Source organism: Schistocerca nitens, chromosome 4 (genome assembly GCF_023898315.1).
Source record: "Schistocerca nitens isolate TAMUIC-IGC-003100 chromosome 4, iqSchNite1.1, whole genome shotgun sequence".
Lineage (NCBI taxonomy): Eukaryota > Metazoa > Arthropoda > Insecta > Orthoptera > Acrididae > Schistocerca > Schistocerca nitens.
The window spans coordinates 300,985,539-301,002,783 of record NC_064617.1 but is presented as its reverse complement, the minus strand read 5'-3'; the positions used below and the strand labels follow the sequence as shown (position 1 = coordinate 301,002,783).

Sequence of the window (17,245 nt, the reverse complement as noted above, 5' to 3'; positions counted from 1 at the left end):
ATCTGTCAACACCTGCTTTCTTTGGGATTGGAATTATTATATTCTTCTTGAAGTCTGAGGGAATTTCGCCTGCCTCATACATCTTGCTCACCGGATGGTAGAGTTTTGTCAGGACTGGCTCTCCCAAAGCTGTCAGTAGTTCTAATCGAATGTTGTCTACTCCCGGGGCCTTGTTTCGACTTAGGTCTTTCAGTGCTCTGTCAAACTCTTCACGCAGTATCATATCTCCCATTTCATCTTCATCTACATCCTCTGCCATTTCCATAATATTGTCCTCAAGAACATCGCCCCTGTATAGACTCTCTATATACTTCTTCCACCTTTCTGCTTTCCCTTCTTTGCTTAGAACTGGGTTTCCATCTGAGCTCTCGATATTCATGCAAGTGGTTCTCTTTTCTCCAAAGGTCTCTTTAATTTTCCTGTAGGCAGTATCTATCTTACCCCTAGTGAGATAAGCCTCTACATCCTTACATTTGTCCTCTAGCCATCCCTGCTTAGCCATTTTGCACTTCCTGTCAATCTCATTTTTGAGATGTTTGTATTCCTTTTTGCCTGCTTCATTTACTGCATTTTTGTATTTTCTCCTTTCATCAATTAAATTCAGTATCTCTTCTGTTACCCAAGGATTTCTACTAGCCCTCGTCTTTTTACCTACTTGATCCTCTGCTGCCTTCACTATTTCATCACTCAAAGCTACCCATTCTTCTTCTACTGTATTTCTTTCCCCCATTCCTGTCAATTGTTCCCTTATGCTCTCCCTGAAACTCTGTACAAGCTCTGGTTCTTTCAGTTCATCCAGGTCCCATCTCCTTAAATTCCCACCTTTTTGCAGTTTCTTCAGTTGTAATCTACAGGTCATAACCAATAGATTGTGGTCAGAGTCCACATCTGCCCCTGGAAATGTCTTGCAATTTAAAACCTGGTTCCTAAATCTCTGTCTTACCATTATATAATCTACCTGAAACCTTGTAGTATCTCCAGTGTTCTTCCATGTATACAACCTTCTTTCATGATTCTTGAACCAAGTGTTAGCTATGATTAAGTTATGCTCTGTGCAAAACTCTACCAGGCGGCTTCCTCTTTCATTTCTTACCCCCAATCCATATTCAACTACTACATTTCCTTCTCTCCCTTTTCCTACTGCCGAATTCCAGTCACCGATGACTATTAAATTTTCGTCTCCCTTCACTACCTGAATAATTTCTTTTATCTCATCATACATTCCATCAGTTTCTTTATCATCTGCAGAGCTAGTTGGCATATAAACTTGTACTACTGTAGTTCACTATGCGTTCACTATGCTGTTTGTAGTAGCTTACTCGCACTCCTATTTTTTTATTCATTATTAAACCTACTCCTGCATTACCCCTATTTGATTTTGTATTTATAACCCTGTATTCACCTGACCAAAAGTCTTGTTCCTCCTGCCACCGAACTTCACTAATTCCCACTATATCTAACTTTAACCTATCCATTTCCCTTTTTAAATTTTCTAACCTACCTGCCCGATTAAGGGATCTGACATTCCACGCTCCGATCCGTAGAACGCCAGTTTTCTTTCTCCTGATAACGACGTCCTCTTGAGTAGTCCCTGCCCGGAGATCCGAATGGGGGACTATTTTACCTCCGGAATATTTTACCCAAGAGGATGCCATCATTATTTATCCATACAGTAAAGCTGCATGCCCTCAGGAAAAATTACGGCTGTAGTTTCCCCTTGCTTTCAGCCGTTCGCAGTACCACAACAGCAACGCCGTTTTGGTTAGCGTTACAAGGTCAGATCAGTCACTCATCCAGACTGTTGCCCCTGCAACTACTGAAAAGGCTGCTGCCCCTCTTCAGGAACCAGATGTTTGTCTGGTCTCTCCACAGATACCCCTCCGTTGTGGTTGCACCTTCGGTACAGCTATCTGTATCGTTGAGGCACACAAGCCTCCCCACCAACAGCAAGGTCCATGGTTGATGGGGGGAGGGGGGGGTAGGCTCAGATGTATTTCTTAAAGGCCAAAGGGCTTGCACTCAACGTAATGCAGCCCCATGCATCAAGTCACACAATGCAACTTGTTGGGCGTGTCAATGGGTAGGACATTACGTTGGCCTTTGCCAGGAGTGCATCTAACTTAGACATGGGAAATCATGGATTCCAAGAGGACTTAGGAATAGGCCAAAATAGCCATAAGTTTCTCTTGTAAATAGGAATTTTGTAAGTACTGTAAATAGTAAAGTTTAGGTAACAGATTAGAGATGCTTTTAGATTGAACTTATATGTGAATAGTTACTGGGACTTTGCACAGTTAGTAGTAAAGGTGGTAGTTCAGTGCTGACCAAGTAGAAAATGGTCTACACAACGGAATCGGATGGTTTCCTGTCTTTGCATTAAGTGACTGACTGAAAGTAGCAATATGCTGAGACACCACATGGATACAAGATGAGCCATTGGTCCTGGCACCACCAATTAAACTGCTCCATGTCTGTGAGGACACTGTGCACATAAATGCAGAGAATTAGGCTTAGATATCTGTAGTGTTTTGACACTACAGGAGAACGTATTGAGTACTAGAGAAAGTTTTATATGTTTTTGAAAGGTGTATTATGGGCATAGGAGTGTAGCTGCAAAATGACCTGCCTGCCCAGCAATAGCCAGATAATTCCCTGCAGTCGACATGGTGGTCATAGCCTCCATCACAGAGCTGGTGTCCTGAAGCAGGCAGTGAGGTGTCTTTGTTGTAGCCAGCGATGTCCTCGTGATGTGATGGCTGGCAGTGTCACCATGGAGATGAACCCTATACTTTAGTCTGTGGCACCTGTAGTTGTGCCATTACTCTACTGATAACATTTAGACACAATGGTTGTAGAGTCATTCAAAGATAGCCTAAACTCAATAACACTGATACACCCCAGTCATACGATAGAATTAAATGGTGACTTTAACCTGGCCAGTATTGACTGGCAAAACAGTGAACAATGTACACTGTATGGCAACTGACTCAAATAACTGGTTCTACAACTGATGTGTGAAAGAAATATTTTAGCTGTCCTAGTTATTAAAATATGTGATTTTCTCAAGAGAATCAATAGGGAAAGAGGGATTAGTGACTATGACACTATTACAGGAAGCTGATCAAGAAATTTGGGAGTGCATTTGTGTTAGGTCAAACCGATTGTCACTGTCAACTTATTTGAAGGATAGAATGAGAAAATTTAGTTCAGATCTGTCATAAGTAGAACAATTGTGACCAAATCTGAAAGATGTCATGAACTGTAGTCTGGACAAGTACTTTCCAAGTAAAGGAATAAAAGACGGTCAAGAGACACCCAAGGTTTAGTAGTACTATTTGGAGAACATCGTAAACACAGAATTGTTACTCCATTATACAAAACAGGATGCCAGGATACTGACAGGAAAAAGTTAATAACAATTTTTGCATCTCTGTAAAGTCAATGAATATGCCCAAACGTCAGCACACAAAAATTCTCAACAAACTACAATGTGACAAGGTGTGTGTGTGTGTGTGGGGGGGGGGGGGGGGGATAGAAAAGTTCTCTGTATCACAGGCCTTAATCTCAATGTTCTGAGAACTCACATTCAGATATAAGTCAATAAATCTATCTCTCACATAACGAACTTTTCACATGATATAACTACAACATCAAAATTGTAGGAATTTGGGCAAATACATAGAGATACCAACTGTGGTATCGGCCAAAGAGTGAGGTGCGAAATCAATGTTGGTAACTCACAATGCAACCACAAGAGAAGATATTTGTTGCAAACCGCACCAATGAATGAGCACACCAGTGTAGCAATGCCCAGAAATGTTTTGCTACGCCAGCACAACCACTTTTACTTAAGGCCTAGAACAGTACCACTCAGCCCAATCCAACATCAACTAAGACAACATGGTTGACAGCTGTAAACATAAATAAATTTTCTATATATAAAGTATACAGACAACCATATGCATATTTAATGTAAAAACTTTGATGAGGTTTCGATACACCAATGGTATCTTCGACAGAAGGAAGTCACATAAATTACATGATATTAAAATTGTTAACATACATGATGAGCTAAGGAGATCAAATCAAATAGGCTGCAAACAGGTTACAACAGATACAGCTACTAATGTTTGCTCTTTTAACAAGCTGTACCTATTGCAACAATTTTTACTGTTTCCTTGGAGGACTTGGTCATATTTTCTACTGTTTAACTTGAGCTCCTTCACTCATCATGTACATTTACAATTTTAACTACATGTGGTATTTGCTCCAGCTATTTTTCAACATTTCCTGGAAAAATTAATGGCAAAGGTCACTTCTTGTACAAACTATTGGATGATATTGTTGTCGTGAGGTCGTACGTCAACATTTGGAAAATTTAGAGTACTTGTTGCAAGTTTTTTCTGTGGTTGGTTTAATGTGCAACAAGGAAAAATGATCTTTCTTCCATAAACATCTTGACTGATTAGGACACATAATAAATGTACATGGAATTCATCCAGCTACTTCGCACATAAAAGATCTGCTGGCATCCCATAACATTAAGGATCTCCAAGCTGCAATGTGGAAGCTTACCTTTGACATCAAATTCATTGCCAACACTGCACAAATTGCTGCTGCACTGAACCAAATGTGCCAGAAAAACGTTCCTTGGTGTTCTTTCAAGAACTTCAGAAATTAAAGCATGTGTTATTAAGCCATCATTGTTTGATGCATCTTGTTACAGAACTGGAGCTGTTCTTTCCCATACAATTTGTTCTCCTGGTAGGTCTATCTCTTTTGCTTCAAAAACTTTTACAGAAGTGCAGAGTAGTTACAGTCAGCTTGAAAAAGAGGCATTCTCCATTATCTATGGTGTTACCAATATGCGCCAAAATTTGAACTGGCAGACGTTATATTTGATTACAGATTATCAGCCTTTACTGGCCTTATTCAATCCTTCCAAGTCTGTTCCATCACAGACAGCACAAAAATTGCAATGTTGGGCTTTAATATTGTGTAATTATCAGTATGAGTTGTAGTACAAGCACCAACATTTGAATGCTGACTTGTTTTGGTTACTGGTCAGTACTGACACAGCATTTGATTGATCTGAAGAATCAGGTTTTTAAATTTGTACCCAGTATTCTGAAACTCTTCAAAATTTTTCTCTCAATTTTTGGTGCATAGCCACAGCAACTGCTGCTGACCAGCTCTACAGGTTGTTCTGTAAAATGTGTGCCACTGGTGGCTGCATGGTTTGAAATAATCCCCCCCCCCCCCCCCCCCCCCCAAATGTTGCATCGCTATTTTTCCCATTGTTACGTGCTATGCACAGTCAGGTGTTCAATTTTTGCATATGGGGAATGCTGATGGATGTGTTTGTGATTCCTCACTCCCTCAGTGGGAAGTTTTTCCTTTATTGCATCAAGATCATTGGGGCATAGTTCGCGCAAAGCAATGCTAAACATCACTGTACTTGGCAAGCCATAAATGCTCGGATTGAACAAATGACCTCTCCTTGCAATATTTGTGGAGACCATCTATCAGCAATATTTGTGGAGAACATCTATCAGCTCTGCCCCAATGCTGTTTTGAGTTGCCATGCCTGTCCGGACCATGGCAATGCATCCAAATTGAGTTCATAGGTCTGTTCTGGAACATGCGATGGTTTCTGGTGGTAGATGGATATAATAAATTTGCTTTCATTGTCCTCATGACATCCACCACTACTGCGAGCACAGTATCAGCTTTTTTTTCTTTTTCTTTTCTTGAAGGTCTTCCTATGGGCATCGTCTCAGACAATGCAGCACAATTCATGTCGTCTTCCAGTATGCTAGCTGTGTGATCACTGTATTAAGCAGAATTTTACATGAAAGCTACTGTTAAATGTACTCTTGAATGAGAGGCTCGTATTTTGTGTGTATCAAGAGCTACATTAATGTTCAGAGACAGTTGTAAATACTCATGTCATTCCTGTGGAAGTGGATTTCACAAAGTTAAGTAATTCTTCTTATCAGTGTTATTATTAAGTGAAATAATATTTTGTGTGTTATAGTGCCCATACGCTCTTCTCCTGGAGCAAAATAAAGAGCCCACCATTGTCCTGATGAGTGTATTTTCGTCCAGTACAACACCAACAATTTTTCTTTGTGTGTTTCTGCTCTGGATGGAACAAGAATGGGGGAAATGTTTCTGATACATCATTTGCCCAGTGCTGCAAACTATACATTGACTTGGGGAGCACGATAACTGACTATTAACTTACAAGGTAAAATTCACAAATGAAAAATTACAACTGATTATAAAAGTTTTACAGCAAATGATCATGGTAATAGAAATGTATTAAATATGAATCACCATTTTCTTAAGCCTGTGATTTTTTAAAAGAATATAATGAAAGTGAGAGGGATGGTACAGTGATCAGAGAGGAGGAAGTACATAGCAAAGAATGTTAGTTTGAAGGGCTCTTATGGTTGTAAAGTAGGAAAAATATACTTACTGTATTTACCAGAGTATAAGACAACCATGAATGCAAGATACACACTCTTTTTTAAGAGGTGTTTTGAGAAAAATTTATTTTTAAAATATTCTGATTAATCAAAATTATGAACTGTTTTACTGACATAAAAGAATCTGCCTAAAAAGTTAACATTATACCTATTCTAAATTTATGCCATTTATTGATTGCCTACATTTTGATAAAATAAGGAGAAATGAAATAAACAAAAAAAGTCACTTACTTAATTTGCAGACCAGTTTCTTCTCTACATTTTTCACTTACGAACCCTATCATTATTTTTAATCACCAGGATTCTCATAGCACAGCTGTGAAGTTTGTATCTTTGTTGTCACAAATACTTGACTGTTTCTTCTAAATACGTTGTGATTTCTGAGGTTTTGGTTACTGTGGGATCTGAGATCAGAGCTGTTTCTTTTCAAATACATTTGGATTTCCCTTCTATATTGACATGGGAATGTTACAGTTTCTTGCTTCCAAACATATTGTCTGCCCACTGCTCACATTGGCTGCACAGTACCAGCAACTGAAGTACACCCTTTCTTTCCTGACATATGTTACAGTAAGCATCGACAACATTGCAGTACAAACCACATAAGTATGTCATTGGCCCCCATCTGGACTCCTACCGCCTCCTGCAGAAATGAATACTCTTGTTGAGTATGTGTCCAATTTTAAGGTCAGTTCAATTCCAACTACAATTGGACTCAAGCAAACTGCAGTTTAAACTTAGTTCCTGTTCCTAAAATGCCAAAGTATGCAACACAGATTCCCCTGGTTGGCAACATGACATAATTTGCTGCCCGCTCACTACTCCCCTCCCAGCACTCATCTAGTTCTCAGCCAAGCTGTTATCACAGTTGCCCCTCCAACCCTTCCATAGTGCTGTGCAGGAGCAACTGTGAAATATTGACTGCAATATCTTCTAGGGTGCAAACATATTAACAACAACAAGAACAACAAATACAAATAAAAGATTGCAATCACAATTCAATCTAATTCTTGAACTTCGTTCATTCCGCCTTCTACAGATCTCCATGGCAGATCTTGCTGCTGTAATTTATTCTTGTGACAATAATTGCAGTCTGTTTAATATAATTTATTTCATTTGTTATACATTTCATTCTCAATAAATTTTCTTTCTTGTTTTACCTGAATGTCAGCATCATGTTCTAAAGCTGATTACATTTTTATCTGGTACTCTAAAACATGAACATGACCGAATTTCTCAATTGAACCCACTCAGTAAATCATTACAGTCTCTCCTGATCAAATAAAATATTGATCTGGATCCAGAAGCAAGTAATGTTACAACATTTCTGCTTTTGGATGTTATCTTTACTTAAAAAGCAGCATAATGTTTGTACAGGGTATCCATACATGTATGAGAGCTATTCCTGCAAACCTGTTCAAACACACCAAGTGTTTGTAAGATGATAAAATTTGGTGCTATGTCCACCAGTGTTTAAGCATGGTAATAAATAGTTGTAGTGACTAGTTCATAGTTTCTTGCATATCCCTTGCACTATTGCTGTGTGGGTTAAATGTCACGTCAGGAAATCTAGAGCTTGTTCGAAGGTGAGTATCATTTACTGCCCTTCCGAATTCTTCAAAATAAATCTGCACGAGACCAAAGCTTCATCTCTAAATGTAAGACGAGCTCTACAGGCTCTATTAAACATTGTAAAAATGCTGCAATAGTTTAATCTTTGATTATAAGGTGACCCATATTTTTTGAAAGAAGAACTGGGTAAAAGCCTTGTCTTATAATCAGGTAAATAGGGCACGTATACATAAAAATCAAACAGTTCTTTATTTATCTTTTATTGCTTATGGCATATTACTATACCAACACTCTAACATCGACAGAACCTCTCATAGTTCTTCAGTGTCCTTAATGGAACTAATGATCATTCTGATGCTAAAATAACTGTAATTTACTGTCTACTGATAAAAATCTGTGTCACACATGCTGTGAGTTGTTGCCAAACTATCCCAGTAGTTTGTTCCACAAAGGATAAATAATGCAATAAGCACACAACAAATAATGGGAAAATCAATGCAGACTCAGTGCTACTAGCTCCAAAATGCTTACCAAATAGTTTTGTTGCCTGATCACCAGTAAGAGCTACTTTCATCATCTCTTGGGTCTCATCATATATTTCAAGCTCAACATAGAACATTAACTTCAGAGATTTCTGAGAATCTGAAACAGTATTTACCAAATATACACATACCCTATAAATCATATTTTCCAATATTTAAAACACATTTTTCTTGTGCTGCATTATTTTTACAGGAGAAAACATTTACATTAGCTCATTTTTGGAAAGTGGTTTTGGTAATACATATGTTGTAGAACTACAGTACCAGAATCACCATAAAATGAGTACCGGATACTGACATCATCATCTTAGTTCTTGTCACAGACTAAATGTAATTTAAATATGAACAGTGTAGGAGAAAAGACAGACTGCTACTTACCGTAAAGACGACATGCCAAGTTTAGACAGGAACAATTAAAAGACACTCACATATAGATTTTTGCCACAGCCTTCATTAGTAAAAGAGAGGTGCACGCGCGTGCACACACGCGCGCGCACACACACACACACGCGCGCACACACACACACACACACACACACACACACACACACACACACACACACACAAGCAAGTGCATCTCACCTCATGCAGATCGACTGCCAATCCCAGCATCTCAGGCTGGAATGCAGCATCACATGGGATGCAAGCAGCAATCTGGGTGGGGTGAGGAAGGGGAACGGAAATGAATAGTAGTGCCAGGGGTACGGGCAGGGAGAGAGACAAAAGCTGTCTGGTGGAGTGCGCAAGGACTAGATTGTCGACAGACGCAGTGTCGGGAGGTTGTGGGCTGGGAGGTGGGGGGGGGGAACAAAAAAGAAGAGGAGTGGGGAAACATGGGTGGCTGCATTGGCAGAGGGCTGCAAATAAACAGGGTGGGAGATCAGAATTGGGGGGGGGGGGGGGGGGGGAGTGATGGGGCAGAGGCTGGAAACTGTTGGGTGGCGGTGTGGGAACAGTGTATTACCTTAGGTTGAGGCTGGGATAGTTACAGGAGTGGAGAATGTGTTTTAGGGATAACTTCCATCTATGCAGTTCAGAAAAGCTGGCGACGGAGGGAAGGATCCAAATGGCTTGGATAGTGTAGCAGCCATTGAAATCATGTGTATCAATGATTGTCCGTGCACAACACTGACTTCGTGATGGCGTGAATTGTTGATGCAGCTTCTATTGCCCCAGATTACTTCCTCCAACAGTTATAATTACATTTATTCCTATTGATATCACTTCACCCTCATCCTGACATATTTAAGCGTTTTGTTGTCCATACCGTGCCCTGCGACATGAACTTTTGATCCTCGATATAACGCATCCTCCACCACCTGTCTTCGATTAATGGAACATACACACTCTCCCATACTTCATTGTTCATTATTACCTGTGTTTCCGCATGTTTTTAACATATTTGTGCGTCATGTCACACGGTTTCAAGTATTTTTTTATGTATCTGTGCATAATTTTGCATATCTGTTGGGGGTTTCTGTGTGTCTTTACGTATTTTATATGCATCTTTTCACTTATCCAGCTCCTTTCACAACCATAAACACCTATTTTGCCCTTTTCTGCGTCATTCCTATTTCCATTACATAATTTCTGCCAGAATGGACTCTTGCTCCATCTTTCTGCACCAGTTCAGAAGAGTATCCCTCTCCCTAGCTAAAGCCCAGTCCAACATCCTGTATCTCAAATACTGCCTAAACCATGGAATCTCCCCAAATGGCCTAACTGTAAAAACTACTTTCTCTGGATACCGCCCCCTTTCAGGATCACCTACATACTTTCAAATTCCGACAATCCCTTGCTCTCACAAACCTGATGCTGCAAAAACACATCTCCATGGCACAGGCATCCCACAACCACCGCCTCTGCTCCCTCCGCAAGATACTATTACTCTGCAATCCCTACACCATACATCACAACTCTGACATCGAATCCCTTGCTCTTCAGCACCTAGGGGAGCATTCCAGACACCACCTCCGTAAGTTATCCAACCCGCTGGCAGCCTACTGCTGCCTCGAGGCACCACAATCCAACCTGTATCATATCCACATTGATTCACCTCATCCGTCCCTCATAGCAGCTAAACCCTGCCTAGCCGACCTTTTCAACTTGCAACATCCTCCAAAACTCCCAACCAACCCTCCACCAAATCCATATCCAGGGCCAAAACATTCCCATAACAGAGTTGTTAACCTCTCCACCAAAACCCTCAGCTCCACAGAAGTTTCAGTCATTTACAAAGGCGTTATCTTTAGCCCTACACCCAAATTTAACCATGCTGGACTTGTCAAAGACCCACTCTCCTTCTACCGATGCCCGCAGTGGAACCACTTCTTTGCCATCAATCCCTCCAACCAAAACCACCCTAATTCCAACACTGAACCCAGCATCTTCCAGTTCGTATCACCAGCCAACCATGATCCTACTCCTGTCTTACCTAACCACCCACCCTTCCTGGAATTCCTTACTTCCAACTTGGCCTCACCATCCTTCCACAGAACATCAACACACCATCCTTCCACAGAATATCAACATTTCAGTAGAAGAAAGAACAGCCACACACAACCTTAAAACAAATCCTGACCTAATCATCCTACCTAAAGACTACGGTTCTACCACCATTGCTATGAATCACAGTGACTACCTCTCAGGATGCTTCTGTCAATTATCTGACTCCTCCATCTATAAACTCTGCCAGAGTGATCCCATCCCAAAACTCCAATACAAATTCCAGTTCCTGCTTAAAGTCGTAGGCCCTTCCCAGAATATTTCCTCTGAATCCATTTCCCTCCTCACCCCTATAACAACCCAACCACCCATCTTCTAGATGCTCCCAAAAATACACAAATCCAACAATCCTGGACACACCACTGTGGCTGGTTATTGTGCCCCCACTGAAAGAATTTTGGCCCTCACTTGCCAACACCCCTAACCAACTGCCCATAATGTAGCCTCCCACATCAAAGACACCAACCAGTTCCTTCACCAACTCTCCATCATCCCCACCCCTTTACCTTCTGAATCCCTACTCATTACTCTTGATGCCATCTTCCTATAAACCAACATCCCTGATTTCCATGATCTTACCACTATTGAAACTACCATTACCAACATCCTTCAGTCTCCTAACCTTACTAACTTTATCCTAGCCCACAACTACTGCTCCTTTGAAGGAAAGGTATACAAACAAATCCACAGCACAAACATGGGATCCGCATAGCACCCTCCTATACAAACCTTTTTATGGGCCATCTACAGGAGACCTCCCACAACACCAAATCCCTAGTCTGGTTCAGGTTCATGGATGATATCCTCATGATTTGGACCCAGGGCCAAGACACTGAATCTTCAATCCTTCACAACCTCAACACCTGCTCTCCCATCTGCTTCACATGCTCCTCTTCACCCCAGCGTGCAACCTTCCTAGATGTTGACTTCCTCCTCTCTCGTGGCTCCATCTGCACCTGTGTCCACATTAAACCCACCAAACACCAACAGTACCTGTACTTTGTCAGCTGTCATCTCTATCACACCAAAAAAATCGCTCCCTTACAGGCTTGCTACCCGGGGACGGCATATCTGCAGTGACAAACTCCCTTGCTCAGTATGCTGTGGGTCTCACCAAGGCCTTCACAGGCATGCACTATCCCACAGACCTAGTCAGCAAACAAGTCTTCCCCTCACCCCAATTCTCCCACCACCCCCAAAAACCAGCCACAAAGGAGTGTCCCCTTCATCACCCAATATCACCCCAAACTGGAACAACTGAACCACATACTTCACCATCGCTTTGGTTACCTATTATCGTACCCTGAAATGAGGGGCATCCTACCCAAGATACTTCCCACCCCTCCCTAAAGTGGTGATGCCCACCCTACCTCCACAACATCCTAGTCCATCCCTATGCCACTCCCAATCCCAAACCCTTACCACAAGGATCGTGTCCCTGTGGAAGGTCCAGGTGCAAAACTTGCCCAATTCACCAACCCAGCACTTCCTACTCACAGGTTTATCCTACCCCATCAAGGACTGGGCCACCTGTTAAAGCAATCATCTCATTTACGAGCTCTCCTTCAAATATTGCACAGCTTTTTATATTGGTATGACTGCCAACTCACAGTCCACCAGGATGAATGGGCACTGCCAAACTGTGGCAAAGAACAAAGTAGACCAAACTGTGGACCAACATGCAGTTGAACATAACACACTTGATTTCAAATGCTGTGAATCACACAATTTAAACCACTTTCCTCTTCCCTGCAGCATCTGGCAGTTAATTTCCTCTGACTGCCATGTGGTCTGTTCCCAGCAGGACAACCTTCCCCATTGTTGTAATAGGAAAAAGACATTGCCTGTAATCTAGCCTCCTACATCAAAGACACCGACCACTTTCTTCACTGACTCTTCACCATCCCCACCCCTTTACCTCCTGGATTCCTAGTTGTCACTGCTGATGCCACCTTCCTACACACCAACATACCTTATGCCCAAGGTCTTACTGCTATTGAACACTACTTTTCCCAACATCCTTCACACTCCAAACCCAATACCTCATTCCTCATACACCTTAGTAACTTTACCCTAACCCACAACTATTTCTCATTTGGAGGGAAGTTATATAAACGAATCTGCGGTGCAGCCATTGGCACACTCATGGCACCATCCTCCCGAAATACCAAACCTCTAGTCTGGTCCAGGTTCATTGATAATATCTTCATGATCTGGATCCAGGGCCAAGACACCCTATCTTGAATTCCTTCATGACCTCAACACCTCCTCTCCAATCTGTTTCACGTGGTCCTCCTCAACCCAGTGTCCCACCTTCCTAGATGTTGACCTCTTACTCCTTCACTATGATGGCTCCATCTGCACCTCTGACCACATTAAACTCACCAACCACCGACAGTACCTGCATTTTGACAGCTGTAATCCCTTTCACACCAAAAAATCCCTCTCACACAGCCTGGCCACCTGGGGCGGCATATCTGCAGTGACAAAAACTTCCTTACTCAGTATGCTGAGGTCTCATCAAGGCCTTCACAGACAGGCAGTATCTTTCCCAAACCTAGTACACAAACAGATCTCCTGTGTCATTTCGCCTCATGCCCCCAATCCTCAAATAATCACCATGAACCAGCTACAAAGGTGCATTCGCTTTCACCCAGTGCCACCCCGGACTGGAACTGAACCACATCCTTTGCCAGGGCTTTTATTATCTGCCATTGTACCCTAAAGTGAGGGACAAATCCTACCCAAGATACTGTCCACACCTCTTGAAGTGGTGTTCCATTGCCCACCCAACCTCCACAACACCCTAGTCCATCCCTATGCCACTCCCACTCCCAATCCCAAACCCTTCCCACAAGGATCATATCACCACGGAAGGCCCAGGAGCAAAACTGGCCTAATACACCCACCCAGCACTTCCTATTCCAGTCCATTCATGGGGTTTATCCTACTCCATTAGGGACTGGGCCACCTGTGAAAGTAGACATGTCATTTACCAGGTCTGCTGCAATCATTGGACAACTTTTTATATTGGTATGATTACCAACCAGCTGTCAACCAGGATGAAGAGCAAAGTAGACCACCCTGTGGTAGAAGATGCAGCTGAACTAACATGTCCGATTTCAATGGTTGCTTCACTATCTGAGGCATCTGGATCCTTCCCTCCACCACCAGCTTTTCTGAACATAGATGGGAGTTATCCTTACAACACATTCTCTACTCCTGTAATTATCCCAGCCTCAACCTAAGGTAACACACTGTTCCCACACCCTCCACCCAACAGTTTCCACCCTCTCTGTCCCATCATCCCCCCCCCCCTCCCAATTCTGATTTCCCACCCTGTTTATTTGCAGCCCTCTAGCAATGCAGCCACCCATGTTTCCCCACTCCTCTCCTTTTTTCCCCCCAATTTCCAGCCTCAAAACCTCCTGACCCTGCACCTGTTGGCAGTCTAGTCCTCGTACACTGGACCAGACAACATTCTTCTCTCCCCCCACCCACACACTACTATCCCTTCCCCTTCAGCTTCACCTCTCCCTTAACCTTCCGCACCCCCTCCAGATTTCTGCTTGCATCTCATGTGATGTTACATTCTGGCCCGAGATGCTGGAGGTGGTGGTGGTTGTGTGTGTTGTGTGTGTGTGTGTGTGTGTGTGTGTGTGTGTGTGTGTGGGCACGCGCGCACATGTGTGTTTTACAGACGAAGACTGTGGCTGAAAGCTATATATGAGTGTCTTTTAATTGGGCCTGTCTGCAACTTGACATGTCTTCTTTACAGTTAGTAGCAATCTGTCTTTTCCTATATTGTTGCTATCTGTACTTGGAGTTTCCACCGTTTGACTTTAAATATCATATTGACTTAATGGCCTCAAAATTAGTGTGGTATGATGTATAGTCCAAAGATATATTTACTGATATGACAGCAAAACATGACTACTTGGTATTACCAACAGCAGTTGAAGAAGGTCTTTGTTGTGCCACATTGCACTGGCTTCACAGCTGTGTCACATAGCAACCATACTTTGTCCCTGCTGCAAATACTTTATGCTTTAGTTTTTCATCACTGGTTTTTGACTGGACACGCAAGATTACATTTTAGACTTGATTATTTTGTGCAGTGAGAACCACATTACTGTTTCCTGCTGACACTGAGTACAGTATGAAACACTATGTCCAGCCTGATTCAATCTACACATCACAAAAATGAAACTGAAAATATCTTTAGAAACACCAAACAAAAGGCATCCAACAGTTCTTAGTAGTGACGTCCAGTATGTTTATAAAGATGAATCAAACACAGAAAATCCACTTTCTTAAAGGAAGAAATTATTACTGTAAGTCTGTTAATCTATAACACTGTATTAATAGATTACTTTTATACTGAGTGACACATAACCAGAAATACTCACCTACTACACGCCTTGAACACAAGTGATTGGATTCATTCTCATCATGACAGTATTTTTTATGACAATCAACACAGAATTTTATCACCAAATTTGTTGGAGGCCCTGTAATAAAAATAATAAAGACTACATATCCTTCTACTAATTTTCTCCCTTTCTCTGACCCCCCCCCCTCTCTCTCTCTCTCACACACACACACACACACACACACACACAGAGAGAGAGAGAGAGAGATTATATGTAAGAGATTGAGGACAAAATATTTATTAATTAAAGGTGACCGGTGAGATAGACATGTTGAAACCTGTATTTTTAAATTCTTGTGGCTGGCTGACCACTTGTGTAAAGGGACAACTATACCATTTTGAAACTCGTGCTACATTTGTTCAATCTTTGTTTAAAGTCTGAGGTAGCTGTAGGATTATCAAACAGCAAATAAGGAACTCAAATATGGCATACCACAACTGGTATCCACAAGCACTGCATACTGGTTGGGCCTGTCACTGATGGAGAAATAATACGTGAATTATTATTAATGAATCATGGGGCAATGCCTACTCAAAATTTAATTATGTGATTATGATGTAGAGTACAGCTTATTGTAGTAGTACTCAGACTCTCATCGATGCACGACACATCCTCACAAATATTATAACCACAGCATTTAAGGGTATGACACAGTGAATTACACAATTTACACCACTTTCCTCATTGCCTGCAGCATCTAGTAGTTAATTTCCTCTGATTGCCATGTAGCCTGGTTCCCAGCACAACAACCTTCTCCCATTGTTGTAATAGGAAAAAGACATTGCCCATAATCTAGCCTCCTACATCAAAGACACCGACCACTTTCTTTACCGACTCTCCCCCATCCCCACCTCTTTACCTCCTGGATCCCTAGTCACCACTGTTGATGCCACCTCCCTATACACCAACATCCCTTAGCCCAAGGTCTTGCTGATACTGAACACTATCTTTCCCAACGTCCTTCACACTCCAAACCCACTACCTCATTCCTCATACACCTTACTAACTTTACCCTAAACCCACAACTACTTCTCATTTGAAGGGAAGGTATATAAACAAATCCGCAGTGCAGCCATGGGCACCCTCATGGCACCCTCCTACGCCAACCTTTTTATGGGCCACCTAGAGGAGACTTTCCTTGCCTCCCAAACCACCAAACTTCTAGTCTGATTCTGGTTCATTGATGACATGTTCATGATCTGGACCCAGGGCTAGGACACCCTGTCTTCATTCCTTCATGATGTGACCACCTTCTCTCCCATCTCCTTCATGTGGTCCTCCTCAACCCAGTGTGCCATTTTCCTAGATGTTGACCACCTCCTCCACTATGATGGCTCCATCTGCACCTCTGTCCACATTAAAACCACTAACCACCAACAGTACCTGCATTTGGCAGCTGTAATCCTTTTCACGCCAAAAAATCCCTCCCATACAGCCTGGCCACCTGGGGACGGTGTATCTGCAGTGACAAAAACTCCTTCACCCAGTATGCTGAGGTCTCACTAAGGCCTTCACAGACAGGCACTTCCCTCCGAACCTCATCTACAAACAGATCTCCTGTGTCATTTCCCCTCACACCCCCAATCCTCTAACCACCCCAAAGAACCAGCCACAAAGGTACATTCTCCTTGTCATCCAGTGCCACCCTGGACTGGAACAACTGAACCACATCCTTTGCTAGGGATTTTACTACGTATCATTG

The 17,245-nt window shown here is 42.2% G+C and overlaps 1 protein-coding gene across 2 annotated transcripts in view; it reads right to left on the bottom strand.

Annotated features, from left to right (window-relative positions):
* The window catches only part of LOC126251489 (uncharacterized), a 164,894-nt gene that overhangs the window by 7,987 nt on the left and 139,662 nt on the right, over positions 1 to 17,245 (bottom strand). The window contains exons 6-7 of one of the 2 annotated variants that reach the window (XM_049951949.1): positions 15,520 to 15,621; positions 8,595 to 8,705 (exon numbers count right to left, since the gene is read on the bottom strand). In XM_049951949.1, the coding sequence (XP_049807906.1) occupies positions 8,595 to 8,705; positions 15,520 to 15,621 (213 nt within the window). The remainder of the gene's footprint in view (positions 1 to 8,594; positions 8,706 to 15,519; positions 15,622 to 17,245) is intronic. The other variant, XM_049951950.1, reaches the window with a different exon arrangement.